The sequence below is a fragment of the Hylobates moloch genome, unplaced genomic scaffold (genome assembly GCF_009828535.3).
Source record: "Hylobates moloch isolate HMO894 unplaced genomic scaffold, HMol_V3 SCAFFOLD_4, whole genome shotgun sequence".
NCBI classification, from domain to species: Eukaryota; Metazoa; Chordata; class Mammalia; order Primates; family Hylobatidae; genus Hylobates; species Hylobates moloch.
In genome coordinates, this window is record NW_026652279.1 from 163460087 (window position 1) to 163477049 (window position 16963).

A 16963-nucleotide genomic window follows, 5' to 3' on the forward strand; every position below is an offset into this window, starting at 1 on the left:
CTCAGAGGGAGAATGACAGCCAATGGCTACAAATGGATTTATATGGTTATCTGACATCAAAGTGGTTTTCTGTGCTTTAAATGAGTCAGTATGGAGATAGGAGTTATTATTTTGTTTCGGAATACTATTAGAACTACAACCATAGTTCCTGTTGTTTACTGTTACATCATTTTATACCCCGAAATTGTGTTTGTGAAAAATTTTAAAATGGGAATATTTGTGTAGCATATGCTCCTAAAAATCCTATTTGCGGGAGGTGAGGACTTGCAGTATTATTTTTTTTACTCAACCAGAGTAAAGCTTTTTCAGTGAATGTCTTTTTGGTAACATTTGTTTCAATTTTACAAACTTTGTTAATTAAAATGAATGTAGTATTTTAATTTAGCACCATTTTAAATACAAACCTGAAGATAGAATTTGAGGAACTGACTTAATAAATAATGACTTAATTAAGGACACCCAGTTACTGTGCCAAAAACAAATCTAGCAGGTATAGCATGTGATTTCATTTCCCAAATAATGCTTTACCTTTCACAAGTCAAGACTTATCTGTGAATAAAATAAATACAGTTACTCTCCATTTCTCTGCTTCTGTCTTCAAAGCAAAACTTCTCAAAAGAACCACAGACATCTTGACTTCCATTCTCTTTTCATCTCTGTCTTCTCCAGCCTGGACTGCTCCACTGTCCCCTGACACTGTTCTTGTCCAGGGGGTCAGCAGGCTCTGTGCTGCCAGGTTTTCAGTTCCTTCCTTCTTCATCGTACACTGCCTCTCAGCTAAATGGGCAGTTTGATCGTTTTCTCTTTCTTCTTGGTGGTTTTTCCTCAAGGCTTCCGTGATCCCAGGTGCTTTTTGCTTTCCCTTTCTCACTCACAGAGCTGCTTTTTCCATTCCCCATCCCTAACTGACCTTATTCATCCACATATTTTTCAACATTGTCAGCAAACACATTGGTTCTACCTTTAAAGAAGATCTCAAATCTATTCATTTTCTTCCATTTCTGCGACCCGTTTTTAGTCTAAGGCAGTGTAGGGTTTCCTAGGTTTGTTTCCTAACTTGTTTTCTTGCCTCCACCTTTATCCTCTATAATCTATTTTCCAAATAGAATACAAACCAAAATTTTAATCCATACAGGAACCAGAGTCATTAAACAAAAAGCAGAAATCTTTAATCATGTCACTGTCTTTTGTAAAACTCTTCTGGTATGCTTCTTAGTGCACTTAGAATACTATTTATAGTATTTTTTCTTTTCTTTTTTAAACCATATTCTGTCAAGCCTACTTAAGTTGGCTGCTGCCTGCTTTCTCAGAAGATACAGCTGTGCTTGCTTTCTACCCAGCTCAGGTCTTTACACGTGCTCATCTTCTCCTTGTTCATTTACAGTCGTTTGCGTAAGATATTACCTCTTCAGAGTGGCTTTCCACTCTGTTAACCACTTTGTGTCCATTGGCTCCCCCTCGTTACCTGACAGTCACTCTGTCCTTTTCTGTTTTGTTTTCTTCTTATCAGATGTCAGCATCTGGTCTGTTCTTTACCTATTCTAGCATTACCTGGCACATCGCGGGGACTCAGTAAGTCCTGTTGGTTGAATGAAGGCATAAATGTCACCTTAAATTTACTTAGAGGATCTTTTCTTAGTTTGAACTTATTTCATCCCCTTCTCAGGTTTAAAATGTGAAAGGTCAGTGTACTTTTGTCATCTGTCTGCCAAATAAAGCCAAGAATACCAAATATACTCAAATGGAGAAAAGTGTGTTCTCATCTCTTTTATTTTGAAGGAGATATTTGAAGTATCAGTACTCAGTATCAGTTTGTGAGAAAATTACTGTGACCAGAGATTGGAATTTTTGGTGTATTGTGACCCTTAGAATCTAGAACACAGTGTAGTACAACTCAGGTGCAGCCCATGTTACATGACATGTAGCTATTGAAGATGATTTTGATGTATGTAAAATTAAGCATATTAATCTAAGAATCTCTCTCCACATTCGTAGGATGTAATCCCTGTTCATTACTACTTAATACCTCCACCAACAAAGACTAAGAATGGCAGCAAAGATAAGGAAAAAGATTCAGAAAAAGAGAAAGATTTAAAAGAAGAGTTTACTGAGGCATTACGAGATCTTAAAATTCAGTGGATGACAAAGTAGGTTTTCAAATGTATTTTAATTCTTTAAATGTTTGGTTCTGTTTTCCCAACTATAACAATATTGTGTATATATACATAGACCGTATTTAAAAATATTAACAGCAGATGGTAGGATTATAGATGCTTTTAAATTTCCCTCTTTTTATATAAATGTGTAATTTATTTAAATTATAAATTTATAATTTTGTGATTTAATGTTTTAATTTTTATTTTAATCACTCTAATTTGTTCTTGGAAGATAATTTTATTGGAAAGTATAAAAAAGAAAAATCACTTTTGCCCACAATTCATGAATAGTCATTGTCCTCATATAATTATTTTTTTCCTCTGTGTTTGTACATGTAGCAATGTGAATAAAATTAGTTTCCATTTTTCATTTACTTTTTTATTATGATTTAACAGCCCTATAAAATACTATTTTTAATGTCTGTGTTGTATATGGTTCTATGGATGCAACCTAATCTATTTAAACGTTTTATTTTGCATATATATGTTTATAGCTTTTCTTCATGATGATGTGATAAACATTTTTATACATAAAGGTGATTTTTTTAAATTTCCATAATATTGCATCTTAAAAGTAAAAATCGTCTTGCTATGTTTTGCCAAATTGTTTTCTGAGATGATTATAATAATTTGCACTCCATCTAGCCGTGTATGTGTGCTACCACACAATGCAAAAACCAGCCATTACTGCTGTCTTAAGTTACATCTCTAGTTATTATTAAAGGAGAGCTTTTTAGATGTTATCATTCGTTATTAGTATAGCTTCTGAAAGTTGAGCATATTCTTCACCTTTTTTTCTATTCAGACATTAGGTGTTTCTGGTTGATTAAAACTTTTTACATAAAAGTTATTAATGCTTTTCTGTACTTGCCACAGATTCTACTCTAGTGTGCTCTTTGACTTTGGGCTTGCTTTTTACTTGAAATTTATTCTATGTAGTCAAGTCAGTTGCTTTTTCCATCTGTTACGCAATATTTCTTTTACTGCTGATATTCTATGGGAATCCTCTTTAGCTGATTATGTATGCATCCTTGCAGTTACATGGTTTTAGAGGGAATAGAAGTCATCACGATGTGAAAATATTTCCCAGAGATTGAACCATTGTAATGTCAGTTCACTTGCAAATATACCTTTCCCACTTAAAACTAAATTGTATCTCCACTGGAAGTCAAAGTCTTCAGGTCTGTCTCTGCCTGATTTTAGGATGTCATAAACAGTTGACAATACAATATAAATTCTTCAAAAGTGAAATTGCAGAGATTGTCTTCTGGCATGACAGCCTGAGGAGACCCATGATGCTGGTCCCTAGTAAAACTAGTGAAAATTACTTAAAAACAAAACAAAACAATTTTTTAAAGCCTCTGGAAATGATCCAAAGGACATACAGCAAATGAAGAAACATCTATTCAAAAATACCTACAAGAATTGGGTAAGAAAAGCAAGAGTCTGTGATATTTGAACCAAGACCACTGCCTCCCTTTCCTCTCCCAGTTCAGTGAGCCAGAAATTTTACTTCAGATCTTGCCTTCAAGAGCTCCAGCTCCTGGCGGAGGGAAGGCTTTCCTCCTTGGAGGAGCAGGATGTCATCATTTCTCATCCTGACCCACTGCCAGTTGCAGTGGCTCAGTTCCAGCTGAGTGCTGTCAAGATGTAGGGGCTCTCTTGTAAAGTACTATTGGGAACACTGGGGCCCCGATGCCCAGGAGGCTGTGGTTCCATACCACACGAGGCAAGCTGAGAAGACCACAGGAGAGTGCTAAGCTCCTTAAGTGGGGGTGTCACTCAAAGAAAAACATGCCATTTTTCCACTCCCTGTTCCAGAGCTTGGGCTTAGTGATTTTGCCAGTGGGGCCTAAGGAGTTCATAAAACTGATAGCTCCTAATTTCTTCCTAAAGGAATTGACTTCACTTGCAACAGAAGATGGAGAAGTCCATGTGCCTAAGGGCTCTCTCAAAAACAGTGGAGAAAAAAGGAATGAAAAAAAATGAACAGAGCAGAGCCTCAGAGAAATGTGGGACACCATTAGTGCACCAAAATCAATGGAACAGGAGTACCAGGAGAACAGAGAGAAAGCAAAAATATATTCAGTGACATAATGGCTGGAAACACCCCATATTTATTGAAAGACATTAACCTACATATCCAGGGAACTCAATGAACTCAAAGTAAATGCAAAGAAATCCACAAATAGACATAGCATGTTAAAAATACTGAAAGTCAAAGATAAGGAGAAGATCTTGAAAGGAGCAAGACAAAAACTTCTCATCACTTACAAGGAAATGCTAGTAAGGTTAACAACTGACTTCTGAGCAGAAACAGTAGAGGTGAGAAAGCAGTGGGGTAATATATTCAGAGTGCTCAAAAATCTCAACCAATAATCCTATATCCAGCAAAACTATCCTTTAAAAATGAAAATGAAATAAAAAATTCCCAGGTAAACAAAAACAGAGAATTTGTTGCTAGCAAACCCACCTTATAAGAAGTACTAAAAGAAGTTCTTCAACCTGAAAGCAGGTGATCTCTGGCAGTAATTTGAATCCACATTGATGAGAGTGGGGAAAGAAACACTGGTAAAGTTAATTATTGTGGAATTATAAAAGACAGCATAAAGTTCTCATTTTTTTCCTGTTAACTAATTTTAAAAGCAGTTCTATAAATATTGTGTATATATTAGGCCTATGTAACATTTATATTCTGTAATATATATTTGCTAATAGCACAAAGGAGCAAAACTGTATTGGGCTAAAGAAATGACTGCAGACAGTAAAGTAATTATTATAACAATTAATTGGTGTATTACAGTAACAGATACAACAGATAGAATAATACTACAGAAGGAAGGAGGGGGAATAGAACTATAAAGGGATAACATTTCTGTATCTCACTGAAATTAAGCTAGGAAAAATCTGAAGCTGATTCTTATAAGTTAAGATGTATATGGTAAGCCTTAGAGCAACCACTAAAAAAAAACTAAAAATGAACTTGAAAAAAAATCATTAAATAAATTTAAATGTTCATTTTAAAATATTTACTTAATACAAAAGAAAGCTGTAAAGGAGGAACAGTGGAACAAAAAAAGACAGGATACATAAAAAACAAAAAATAAAATTGAAGACCTAAGTCCAAATATATCAATAATTTAAAGTTAACAGGAAATTAAAAGAATCCCATTTACAGTAACATTGAAAAAAATAAAATGTGTAGGAACATGTTTAACAAAAGAGATGTAAGAATTATACGTCAAAACTACAAAACAATTGTTGAAAGAAATTTAAAAGACCTGAGTAAATGGAAAAGGTGTTCCTTGTCTGTGGACTAGAAGACTTAATATCATTACACTATTCTTCATATTGATCGAATGATTCAGTTGAATCCCCATCAGAATCCTTTTATAGAAATTAACTAGCTGATTCTAAAAGTCATATGTGATTGCCTGAGACTCAGAATAGCCAGACAGTCTTGAAGATGAAGAACAAAGTTGGGCTCACACTTCCTGATTCCAAGACTTAAATAGAAAGCAACAGTAAACAAGACAGTGTTATACTGGCACAAGGGTAAGACATATATAGATCAATGGAATAGAATTAAGAGTCCAGAAATAAAACCATGTGACTATGGTCAGCTAATTTTTATTTTTGGCAAGGGTGCTGATGCAAAGACCATTTAATGAGGAAAGGATAGTATTTGCAGCAAAGGGTGCTGGGACTGGATAGCCGTATGGAAAAAGAATGAAGTTGGACCCTTGCCTCATATCATATATACAAGTTAACTCAAAATGTATCAAAGAGCTGAAACTATAAAACTCCTCAATGAGGACATAGTGGTAAACTTTCATGACCTTACATTTGGCAAAAGATTTTTAAAGATACCAAAAGCATAAGTAACTTAAGAAAAAAAATAGATAATTTGGACTTAATCAAGATTAAAAGCTTTTGTGCTTTTAGCATAGCATCAAGAAAGTGAAAAGAACGGCCTATTTGCAAGTTATACATTTTTAAGGAGTTTGTATGCAGAATATATAAAGAACGCTACCCTTTTATTTTGAAACAGGGTCTCTCTCACTCTGTCACCCGGGCTGGACTGCAGTGGCACGATCATAGCTCACTGCAGCCTTGAACCCCTGGGCTCAAGGGATCTTCCCACTTCAGCCTCCCAAGTAGCTAGGACTACAAGTGCACGCCACCACACCCAGCTAATTTTTTTAAGGGATGGGATCTCACTATGTTGCCCAGGCTAGTCTGGAACCCCTGGCCTCAAGTAATCCTCCTGCTTCAGCTTCCCATAGTGTTGGGATTACAGGCATGGCCACCTCCACACCCAGCCCCCAGAATATATAAATAATTCCTACAATTTCATAATACAAAGGCAAATGGCCCAATTTTTTAAATGGGTGAAGAATCTGAATAGATATTTCTATAAAGATATACAAATGACCAGTAAGTGCATGAAAAAATGCTCAAAATCATTAGTCTTCAGGGAAATGCACATCAAAATCGCAATGAAATACAACTTCACACTTACTAGGATGGCTAGAATCATGAAGTCAGATGATGAATTTTGGCAAGTATGTGGACAAAGCAGAATCCTCAGACATTGATGGTAAGAATACAAAAATGATGCAGACTTTTTGGAAAACAATCTGACTGCTCTTCAAATGATTAAACTTAGTTTCCATATGGCCCAGCAGTTCCACTCCCAGATATATACCCAAGAAAAATAAAAACCTATATTCACACAAAAACATGTTCATGACAGTTTTTAGCAGCATTATTCATAATGGCCAAAAGGTGGAATGTCCATCAACTGATGAATGAACAAACAAAATGTGGTGTATCCATACAGGAGATTCCTCTTCAGCCATGAATAGGATTAATACATGCTCCGACATGAATGCACCTTGAAAATAGTATGTTAAGTGGTAGTAGCCAGTCACAAAAAGACCATGTATTATATGATTCTATTCATATTAAATGTCCAGAATGAGGAAATCTATAGAGACAGAAAGTAGATTAGTGGTTGCTTAGTGCTGGGGAGGCTGGGGAGATCTGATAGCAAAAGGGTATGGCGATTTCGTTTTGTATTGATGAAAAATGTTTTAAAGTTGACTGTTGTGATAGTTACATATGTCTGTTACTATGCTAGAAACCATTGAAATTCACACTTAAAATGGGAAAATTGTATGGAGAAAAAATTGAAAAGGTTGTTTACCTAATAGGTGTTTTAGAAGAAAACAGCAAAAAATTATTAGCATTCCCTAGCAAAACTTAAAAAACCTTAGAACGTTTTTTGGAAAAAAAAATTTATAATTAAGGTGCAGTGGTTTTAAAATGTAAAATGAAAGTGTTGGTTTTGCCCTTGGATAATTGTTAGGGAAAAGAGAAAAACAGGACTTAATTTTTTTTGTACTAAGAATTAGTGTAAATTTGGTTGTCTACAAGTTAAATTTATTTTCATAGAAAGTCAGTTATAGTATCAAAATCCTGGTCAACCTTATTTTTATACTACTGTGCAGTTTTGTTAATATATTAAGTGACTTTAATGTAAGTTACCCACTTCTGGTGCTAGTTTGTATGTTAATTTGTTTTTATCCTGATACGTATAATTAGGTAGAATTGGGAATTTTATTCAGCCTCCACATCAGGGAACATAGAATAACTCTTTATTCATTCAAGACTTTAGAATTTTCAGAAAAGTTTAAATGTTTATTTTTTCTAGAATTTTCAGAAAAGTTTAATAGATCTGAGACATTTTTAAATATTTTAATCTTTCTGGCTATTTGTGAATGTGCTTTTCTTCCTTTTAAATAAATATAATAGCTGGTATGTAAGAAAGCTATTGATGCATATTTTTATTTGGGTATCTTATTGAACTCTTAATTGCAATAATTTTCAGTTTGATTTATTTATTTATTTTTTGTTTTTGTTTTTGTTTTTTTTTGAGATGGAGTCTCCCTCTGTCACCAGGCTGGAGTGCAGTGGCTCCATCTCGGCTCACTGCAACCTCCGCCTCCCAGGTTTAAGCGATTCTCCTGCCTCAGCCTCCCGAGTAGCTAGGACTACAGGCATGTGCCACCACCCCCAGCTAATTTTTGTATTTTTAGTACAGACAGGGTTTCACCATGTTGGCCAGGATGGTCTTGATCTCTTGACCTTGTGATCCGCCCACCTTGGCCTCCCAAAGTGCTGGGATTACAGGCGTGAGCCACCGTGCCCAGCCCAGTTTGATTTATTTTTGTTTTCTAGTTAACCATTTATACTACCTGCCAGTAATGATAATCCTTGTCAGTGACTATACTTGTATTTCAAATTAATGTCTTATTTTATTGGCTTAAACTTCCAAACAATGTTAAATAATAGAGAAGACAGAAATACTTTTTAAAAGAAAAAAGTAAATATTTCTCTCCTTCTTACGTACATAGGCTGGATTCTAGTGACATTTATAACGAATTGAAAGAAACATATCCTAATTATCTTCCTCTGTACGTTGCACGACTTCATCAATTGGATGCTGAAAAGGTTAGACATGTTCATTCTAATATATCTTATTTTGTTTGTAATTATATAAGGTTTGTGTTTTGAGGAAAAGTGCATTATCTTTCTCTTCTGTTCTTGCTAACTAAAACATGTTTTCTCAAATTGAATGTTGTACTAAGCTGTTTTCATGAAGGTTATTATAAGACCTAGCCACTACTGTGAGTTTAGTTTAGGATTCTTGCTCATGCTTGGTCAATGAGATTAGTAATAGAGAAGATACCCTAACGATTGCTTTCATGACCTTAACCTAAAGGGCAAGGGGCAGAACATAGTAATCCTGGCCAGATGGAAATCTGAACACCTTCACTGAAAGAATTCCTACTTTGCATGAACTTTGTTAATGATTCTCATTTGTGAGAGTTGGCCATAGTTCTAGTCTGTCATGACATGGACCAGTTCTCATTATTCATCAAAGCAGTGGGAAAGTGCTGTCCTAATCAGTTAAAAATTTACATCAAGGGTTTAGAGTGAACCAGAGGGTGTTTAAAGGAGATTTCTTAAAAGACTTTAACAAGAGAGAAGCAAATTATTGGGAACATCATGGTAATCACAGTTAGACTGTTGATTATAATGTTTACTCTCATCTTTGTGTTTTTCATGATGGATCAGAAAGAACTGGTTTCATCAGCTAGAGCTTTCTTTTTTTTTCCTGTGTTCAGATAGTGTGCAACTAGAGTAATGACAATAGCCAATCACATTTCTAGAGTCTTAAGAAATACAGAAAAGGAGTTACCTTTGTTAAAAAAAAAAAAAAAACAACTTTACATTTTTATGAAGTTTATATTTTGCTTACTCTCACCATTGTACTCCAGCAGGGAATGTAAATAAGGTATTTTTATTATACATCTGAGCTCAAGTTTTATAGAGATACCAGCAATTAGAAAAATCACAGTAGGAGATAGCACGGAGCCCCTGGGCTACAAGTCAATTACATAGTTTACTCACACTGCAGTTGTAGCTCTCACGGTTGAGATAGCAGAAGTGAAATTGCTTTCGTATACTGATTGATATACCTATTTTTTATTATTTCTTTTTTCCTCTCCAGGAACGAATGAAAAGACTTAATGAAATTGTTGACGCGGCAAATGCTGTTATTTCTCACATAGATCAAACAGCCCTAGCAGTTTATATTGCAATGAAGACTGATCCCAGGCCTGATGCAGCTACTATAAAAAAGTACCTAACCAGTAAATAATCTTTCTTGCATCTCATTTCCTAGTTAACTTGTTTAAAAAGTAGGGACTAGTATTATAGAGGATATTGCTTTTCTGATGTTTGTTATATCCTTATAATGGGAATTACCACTATTTGGATACTCCCTCCTTAGAAATTTTAAAATAATTTTGTCCAGTCTTTTTAAGAGTAAGCCCAAGAAAAGTAGTTTGCCTTCTCTACCGTTAAGTGCTGTCAAGGTAGAGGGATTTGAATATCTGTGATCAAGCAGTCCAACCACTTGAGGGTTTATGTGAATTGGACCATATCAGGAAGACAAAAATTAACACTCTATAAAATAATTTTTAAAATGTTTATTGTCCAATAACATGAAAAATCTAATATTTGGTTTGTAACAATTACATGAAAAACCTAATATGTGGTTTGTAGTGAAATAAATGATAATAAAATTAGGTTAAAACTATCTAGCAACTTTAATGAAACTGGTTTTATAGTATTACTTAGGGAGAATAGAAGGAGATAATTTATAGTTTTGCCTTTATAAAACCTAATGCTGTGTGTAAATAGAGAAGCTTCCCTGGGTTTATGAGTGATTGGTATGGTTCCTTCCATGCGAGAGTGTGATTTCCATATGTTGGGGTAATTAATGGTCCAGTGACTCCGAACCAAGCTGCCATTTGGTCACTTTCACCCTTCCATGAACTCTTAAACCATCACCTCATGGTAGCTCTCCCAGTGTCAGTTACTTGTTTATCACTTTTGTTTATTTTTGACTTACGGGATCATTAACTAGGTAGAAATACCCTGATTCTTTTGTGGTTATTATAACTAATAAACCAAAACTATTCAGGCTACCTGAAAATACTAAATTTTCCTTAAAATTTTTCTCAGTTTCAGTCAGTATTTTTTTCTACATAAAATACTTGGATTCCAAACTGCTAGAATTATTTCCATTATATCATTTATATTGATGCTATAGGATCTTATGAATCTTACAAGCAATAATTTTCAAGTGGGATAGAATGTATTTAAAATTGGTTCTTTGGCCACTATTATTACCTTTTCATACTTTTCAAAAGAATTGTCTCAAAACATTGCCATTTTGTTGTTGTTGTTGTTAATAATAATAAAAAATACAGCCACCATTTATTAAGTGCCAATTATGTATAAGGGACTATTGAGGGCATTTTAAATACATTGTTGTATTTAAATTTAGTCTTCCAAACAACACGGAAGGCAGGGGCCTTTGTATCCCCCTTTTAAGGAAGAGAAAGCTGAAGTTCAGAGAGTTTAGATGACTTAGCCCAGGTGCCACTGCCAGGAAGTTGGAAAGCGCATAGTCAAATCAGGATCTGCCTCCACAGCCAATGCCCTTTCTTTTCTCTGTATATTCTTACTCCCTTCTTGAGAAGGTTAACATAACTCATTATTATCTCACAGAAAAAGGAGCATCGTCTGCCTCCCACCCATCCTCATTGTGTTCCTTTCTGTCTCAGGGTGATCAATCTTATTACAAGAGGAGGCTGGCCTTGGTCACTTTAAAACTGTCTTCCCGCAGATCACCAGTGATAACCAGTTGCTAAAATGAATGGCCCATTTTGAGTCTTCTTTGAGCTCTCTGCAGCCCCTGACATTAACTATCCCATATACTTTCTAGCTTTTGTTATTTTTTACATTTTGTGAAAATAATATGATTTTCTCAAACTCGGGGGTTACATGAAATAACACATATGGTTTTCTCAGTTTTACCATCCACAGAGGAAACTCAATCTCAGATTACAGTGAGCCATAAACTAATACAATATTAGTTTTGTTTTCTTACTGGTCTTTTTTTATCACTGTTTTTAATCTCATTTTTTTTTTTTTTTTTAGTTTCTAGTCTTTGGAGATTACTATACTCTGACTATCATGGCTATTGGAAATAAGCTGGGATAAAACTAGAAAGAAGCCATAAAACTTTGTAAAAATGCTAAGAGTGGAGCTGCTTTAAGTTTTTAGCAACACTGGGTCAACTTGTTTATCCTTGTAATTAAATAATTTCTATTTCTCTCCAGGCCTTTGCTTTGGCCTGACTGAAATAGACTCTGACCAGGTTGTGTTTGGACAGAAGACAATATTCAGAGTTGAAATATTATACAAAATGCTATCAGGAAATACTTAACATTTCTTACAGGTGTCATCTATGGGCAAGTAGCAGCCAACTTAAGCATTAATTTATCATTTCCATGCAAAATTGCTTTCTCTTAAATCACTAACATCAAAAATTATAAAATACCATTTTCTAGTCTTAAAAATGATATTAACTTTTTGTTAATATCGTGTTTTAGTTAAATTTAAACTGCACTTATTTAGGCATTAAAATACTGATTCCAATTAAGTTGCTTCCTAAAATGTAGCTATTATCTTGATGGATACCTAACTAGATTTGATTTCAAGGTCTTTATTGAGCAGATACTTCATGTAAGGCATCACTGACAAGGACTTAAAAAATGAACAAGATAGTCTCTACTCTTAGGAAACTTATCATCTATTATAGAAGATGAAATTGCCAGATAGGAAATTATTAAGAGATATTGAAATACAAGTATTTTTAAATAAATATTTCAAATTGTAAAAGCCTGTAGAAAGAAAAGCTGGCGTTCTCCTGAGTGGAAAAAGCCTCATGTACTAAAAAGGTATTCAATCTCAGCCAGTCAGTACAAAACCTAAGGAGAGGAAAGGAATACTCCAGATATGTAGAATTTAGATTACATGATCAGAGGATGCTAAAATAGAAAGGGATGTTACAGCTAATTTAACCCATGTCTGACAAATGCAGATTACCTATGTCACCCCCAGGTTGCCTTCTGATTTCTGCATCATTCCAGCCCTTCTCTGGGCAGCCAGGATCCATCAGGCAGCATTTGCCGAGTCTGCCCTGCAGACTCTGGCCGAGCGACGGATGAAAGGAGTGCTCAGACACAGGTATCCAGTGAAAGAGTGGGCTAGGGCACTGCCAGCACTAAGGGCCTAAGAGAGTTAGCAGTCCCCCTGAGCCAGCGATGCTCACATTTATTTAGTAGAGATTTAATGACAAAGGCTTGGAGCAAACACAATTTGTGGGTAATAAACACTGTCCACCCGCAAGTACAGAGCAGTCCTGCGTGCAAATGATCAAAGGTTGGTTTTTGGAGACAGGAGTAAACAAATTTATCTAGCACAAATGATTGAAGGTTGGTTTTTGGAGACAGGACTAAACAAATTTATCTAGATAAGTTCCTTTACATTCCCTTGTTATCTGCCTTTTGCTCCCTGGCTCCAGATAAGAGAATTTGGCTGCCTTCAGCCAAATCCTCTTTCAAAGCTTTTGCAAAACCTCCCAGCCTTCCAAGAAGGTTTGCATCTTTCCCTCTAACTTTTACCTACCACCCTGACCAATCTCCTACATCTCCCCCTTTTCTGTTTTTTTGCATCAGGTTTTGTTGATTGAAGAGTACAGATGTGTGCAGCAACCGGTTTGTCTGGTGTAGTGGTTACTGCTTGTATTCCGGCTTTGCATCCTAGAATTAGTAAATAACATAAGACAAAATTAGTATAATCAGTAACATTCTTTTCCAATCAAGGAGTGACATGTAGTGTTTCTTGGCACCTCAGTCCAATGTGTGCTGTTACTAAGGAACCCCACTGAGGGTATGTTAACCCCTTCCAGCCAAGCAGTTACATTATTAGAGGCTGGGAAGGTGGTGTCTGCCCAGGTAACAGGGCAGAAGAAAGGCAAATCTAAATGCTGAGCCCAATAGAATGTAGCGGGTACGAGTTGCAGGCAGAGCGAGAGAATAAGAAGGGTTAATACCCTACGAGAGTTGCAGTGTACAACAGAAAGCATAGCAAGGAACAGATTATCTGGAGTGAATGGTATCTATGTCCAGAGCAGGATTCGCTCAGCCTCCTGAGTTTTCTTCTTCAGCCTCTCCCAGGTAATGTCCGGGGCTTGTGTCGTCTGAAGAAGCCGCATCATCCAGGGCTATGGGTCCCACAGGGTCATTTTCTTCATTTCTCGTACCAGGTTGGGTCCTAGCCACGCTATGATACGGTTTGATGCCTCGTGCTGGAATCCAAAGAGGACCTGAGGGGGTGTGAACACAAGCATGTCTTCTTCCCAGTGTTAACAATTCATTTGAACCGCACCATACATTACTGTTTATATCTTTCCATAAAACTGCAGGGTTTATGTCTTGAGAGGTTTTAGCAAAGTGCTCTTCTATAGCTGATTGAAATTTATCATTTAGATTTTAAAAAGTAAGGGTAAATAAGGCTTGTGCCAGTAGTGTTGCAGGGTCCTTACTCATATTCCCTTTTTTATTGTTGTTTTCTGAGCGTATTTTTAAGGGCGGATTGGACACGTTCTACTGTGGCCTGTCCTTGGGGGTTGTGAGGGATGCCTGTGGAATGTTGGATGTTCCACATGTGACAAAATTGCTGAAATTTTGAGCTGGCATAAGCTGGACCATTATCAGTTTTAATTTTTGTGGGCCGCTCCATAAATGCAAAAGTTAAAAGAAGATGTTTAATAACATATTGAGCAGACTTTCCAGGAAGAGCATGTATGCTAATTAGGTGAGAATTGGTATCAACGGATGCATGTACATATCCTAGTTTTCCAAATTTAGGGATGTGTGTAACATCTGTTTGCCATAACTGATTAGGTTCTAGTTCTCTAGGGTTAACACCTGTTGAAGGAGGGGACATGCCTGTGAGCTGGCAATTTGGGCATTGCAGGATAATTTGTTTAGTCTTTGGGTAAGCTGAAATTGTTTAGATAAATTTCTCCAATTTTGGTGGAAACACTGATGCGAATGGGTGGCTTGGTCAAGCAGTGATGTCATAACCTGCAAGTCTTCTTGATCATTGCCATAAGCTAGGGGGCCAGGCAGTGAGTTGTGGGCCCAAATGTGTGTAATAAAAATAGGATGTGTACGTTGACCCACCGATTGCTGAAATCGAAGAAAAACTGCACACAGGGTGGGCTCGAGAGTGGACTAAATGAGTTTCAAGGTTCTGGAATAAATAGAGTAAGCAGAGTCACTAACCATATTGATTGGCTGAGCAGAAAAGGTCTCCAGGGCCAGTATTAGTAAATCTGATACTGAGTGTTAGTGAATCCAGAACAAGTGAGGGAATTGTGCAGTCTCCACTAAATAGCCACTTTTCCATTTTTACCAGAGCTGTCAATAAAAAGCATTAAAGCATTAGGTATTGGGGAGGTGGGGGCGTGAACTACTTTTGTAGGCATAACTACAGGAGTACTAGATAAGAACTGAAGTAGTTTATCAGCAGGAAGGGCATGCTGTATATGGCCTGTGTAATCAAGAGAGTGCTATTTGCAGGTCTAGAGATAAGGGCAAGACTGCTTTGAATTGCTTTTTACTTAAAGGACTTCTGATGACATCAAGGTCATAACCTAGCAACTGATTGCATCATCTGCGGCATGAATAGATGATTTTACTAACTAGCTGGATATAGGGAGAGAGAGTTTTAGTTCTGGTATGTGAGCAAAATACTCCTTTTAGGAAGCATAGCCCTGGGGACATCTGTCCTATTAATCCTGTTGGGGAATGCTTAGCAGGAAAAACAAACAATTGAACTGAATATTGAATATCGTGGGTCTGTGCGATCCAGTTGCCTCTGAAAAATAGCATGCTCTATTTCCTCAATTTCCCTTTTTGCTGCAGGAGTTAAATACCTGGGAGAGTCTAGTGCTGTATTGCCCTTTAGGATAGAAACAGGTTTTGTAATGTATCAGTTATGCCAAAGGTGGGATGAAGCCAGTTAATATCTCCTAGTAATTTCTGATAATCATTTAAGGTGTGTAAGTTGCTAGTATTTAACTTTTTAAGGTCTTACTGACCAGTAAGTTAGAATGTATCCAAGATATTTCCAAGGAGAAGACAATTGTACTTTTTCAGGTGCTATGATTAAACCTTTTAACTGTTTTCTTTATGACTGAGGCATATAGACTTACAAGTACTGGTTCCGTTGGAGCCGCTAGTAAAATATCATCCATAAAATGAATAATCTTGCAATTAGGAAAGTCTTTTCTAATGGGGAGCAAAGCCTGATTTACATGATACTGACACAGTATTTCTTGAGGAAGTACTTTCCAATGAAATTGGCAAGCTGGCCTTTATTAATAACTGGTGTTGTAAACACAAATTTTTCTCTGTCCTGTTCTGCAAGGGGAATAGTATAAAAGCAGTCTTTTAAGTCAATAAGACTATAGGTCAAACTATAGGAATCGCCGCTGGGGAAGGGAGGCCCTGTTGAAGGGGTCTCAGAGGTTGCAAATTAGCATTGATAGCCCATAAGTCATGCAAATGTCTCCATTTGCCAGACTTTTTGGGAATGATGAAAATGGGCAAATTCCAAGGGCTGTTTGACAGTTGTATATGGCTGGCTTTTAGTTGTTCCTCAACTAATTCATGGGCTCTTTGTCGTTTCTCTCCCTTTAAAGGTCACTGTTCTACCCAAATAAGATTTTGAAAGAGCCTCGTCAGGGGTAGGGGAGGAATAACAGTGGCCATTATTAGAAAGAGATCTGCAGAGTGACCTCAACCCTCTTGTAAATGGGCTAGCGGCTCTGTTTTCTTTAATGCTTTTCCTTATCTCTTTATAAGCGTTAAAAGTAACGGGTTTATACACCTGATTGTGTTGTCGATTTTGCGTTACCAGGCAGGCCAAGAGCTCCCCTTCTAATGCCGCTTGCCTAAGACAGGGTCCCATAACTGTAGCATATTCCTTGTCTTTTCTCCAATTTATCGGAGGACGGGGCTCAGGCAAAACCTCCGTTTCCTCTTTGTTATTTTTGCCCGGTAACAGCGGGGCTGAGGGAGAAGGAGGAGGTGGTAAGGTAGATGATGGCTCATCCTCCCTTCCCTTTGTAGGCTCTTCTGTGTAGAGCGGGACCAAAGCAGCCCTAACTAAGGCCCATAACCTTAGAGATGTTACTGGGACCTGTTGCCCTTGTGCATGATGTTGTTTAGGGTTTCTCCCCACTTGTTCCCAGAGCTCTATGTCTAGCATACCTTCTAGGAACCATGGGTTATGGGAAACAACAGTTTGCA

General features: G+C 36.7%; 1 protein-coding gene across 1 annotated transcript in view; it reads left to right on the forward strand.

The window, feature by feature from the left end:
- TPP2 (tripeptidyl peptidase 2) overlaps nt 1–16963 on the forward strand; it is an 84882-nt gene that overhangs the window by 60997 nt on the left and 6922 nt on the right. Inside the window, exons 22-25 of the mRNA XM_058438172.1 lie at nt 1996–2147; nt 8576–8672; nt 9736–9866; nt 12702–12827. Coding sequence (XP_058294155.1) covers nt 1996–2147; nt 8576–8672; nt 9736–9866; nt 12702–12827 — 506 coding nt within the window. The remainder of the gene's footprint in view (nt 1–1995; nt 2148–8575; nt 8673–9735; nt 9867–12701; nt 12828–16963) is intronic.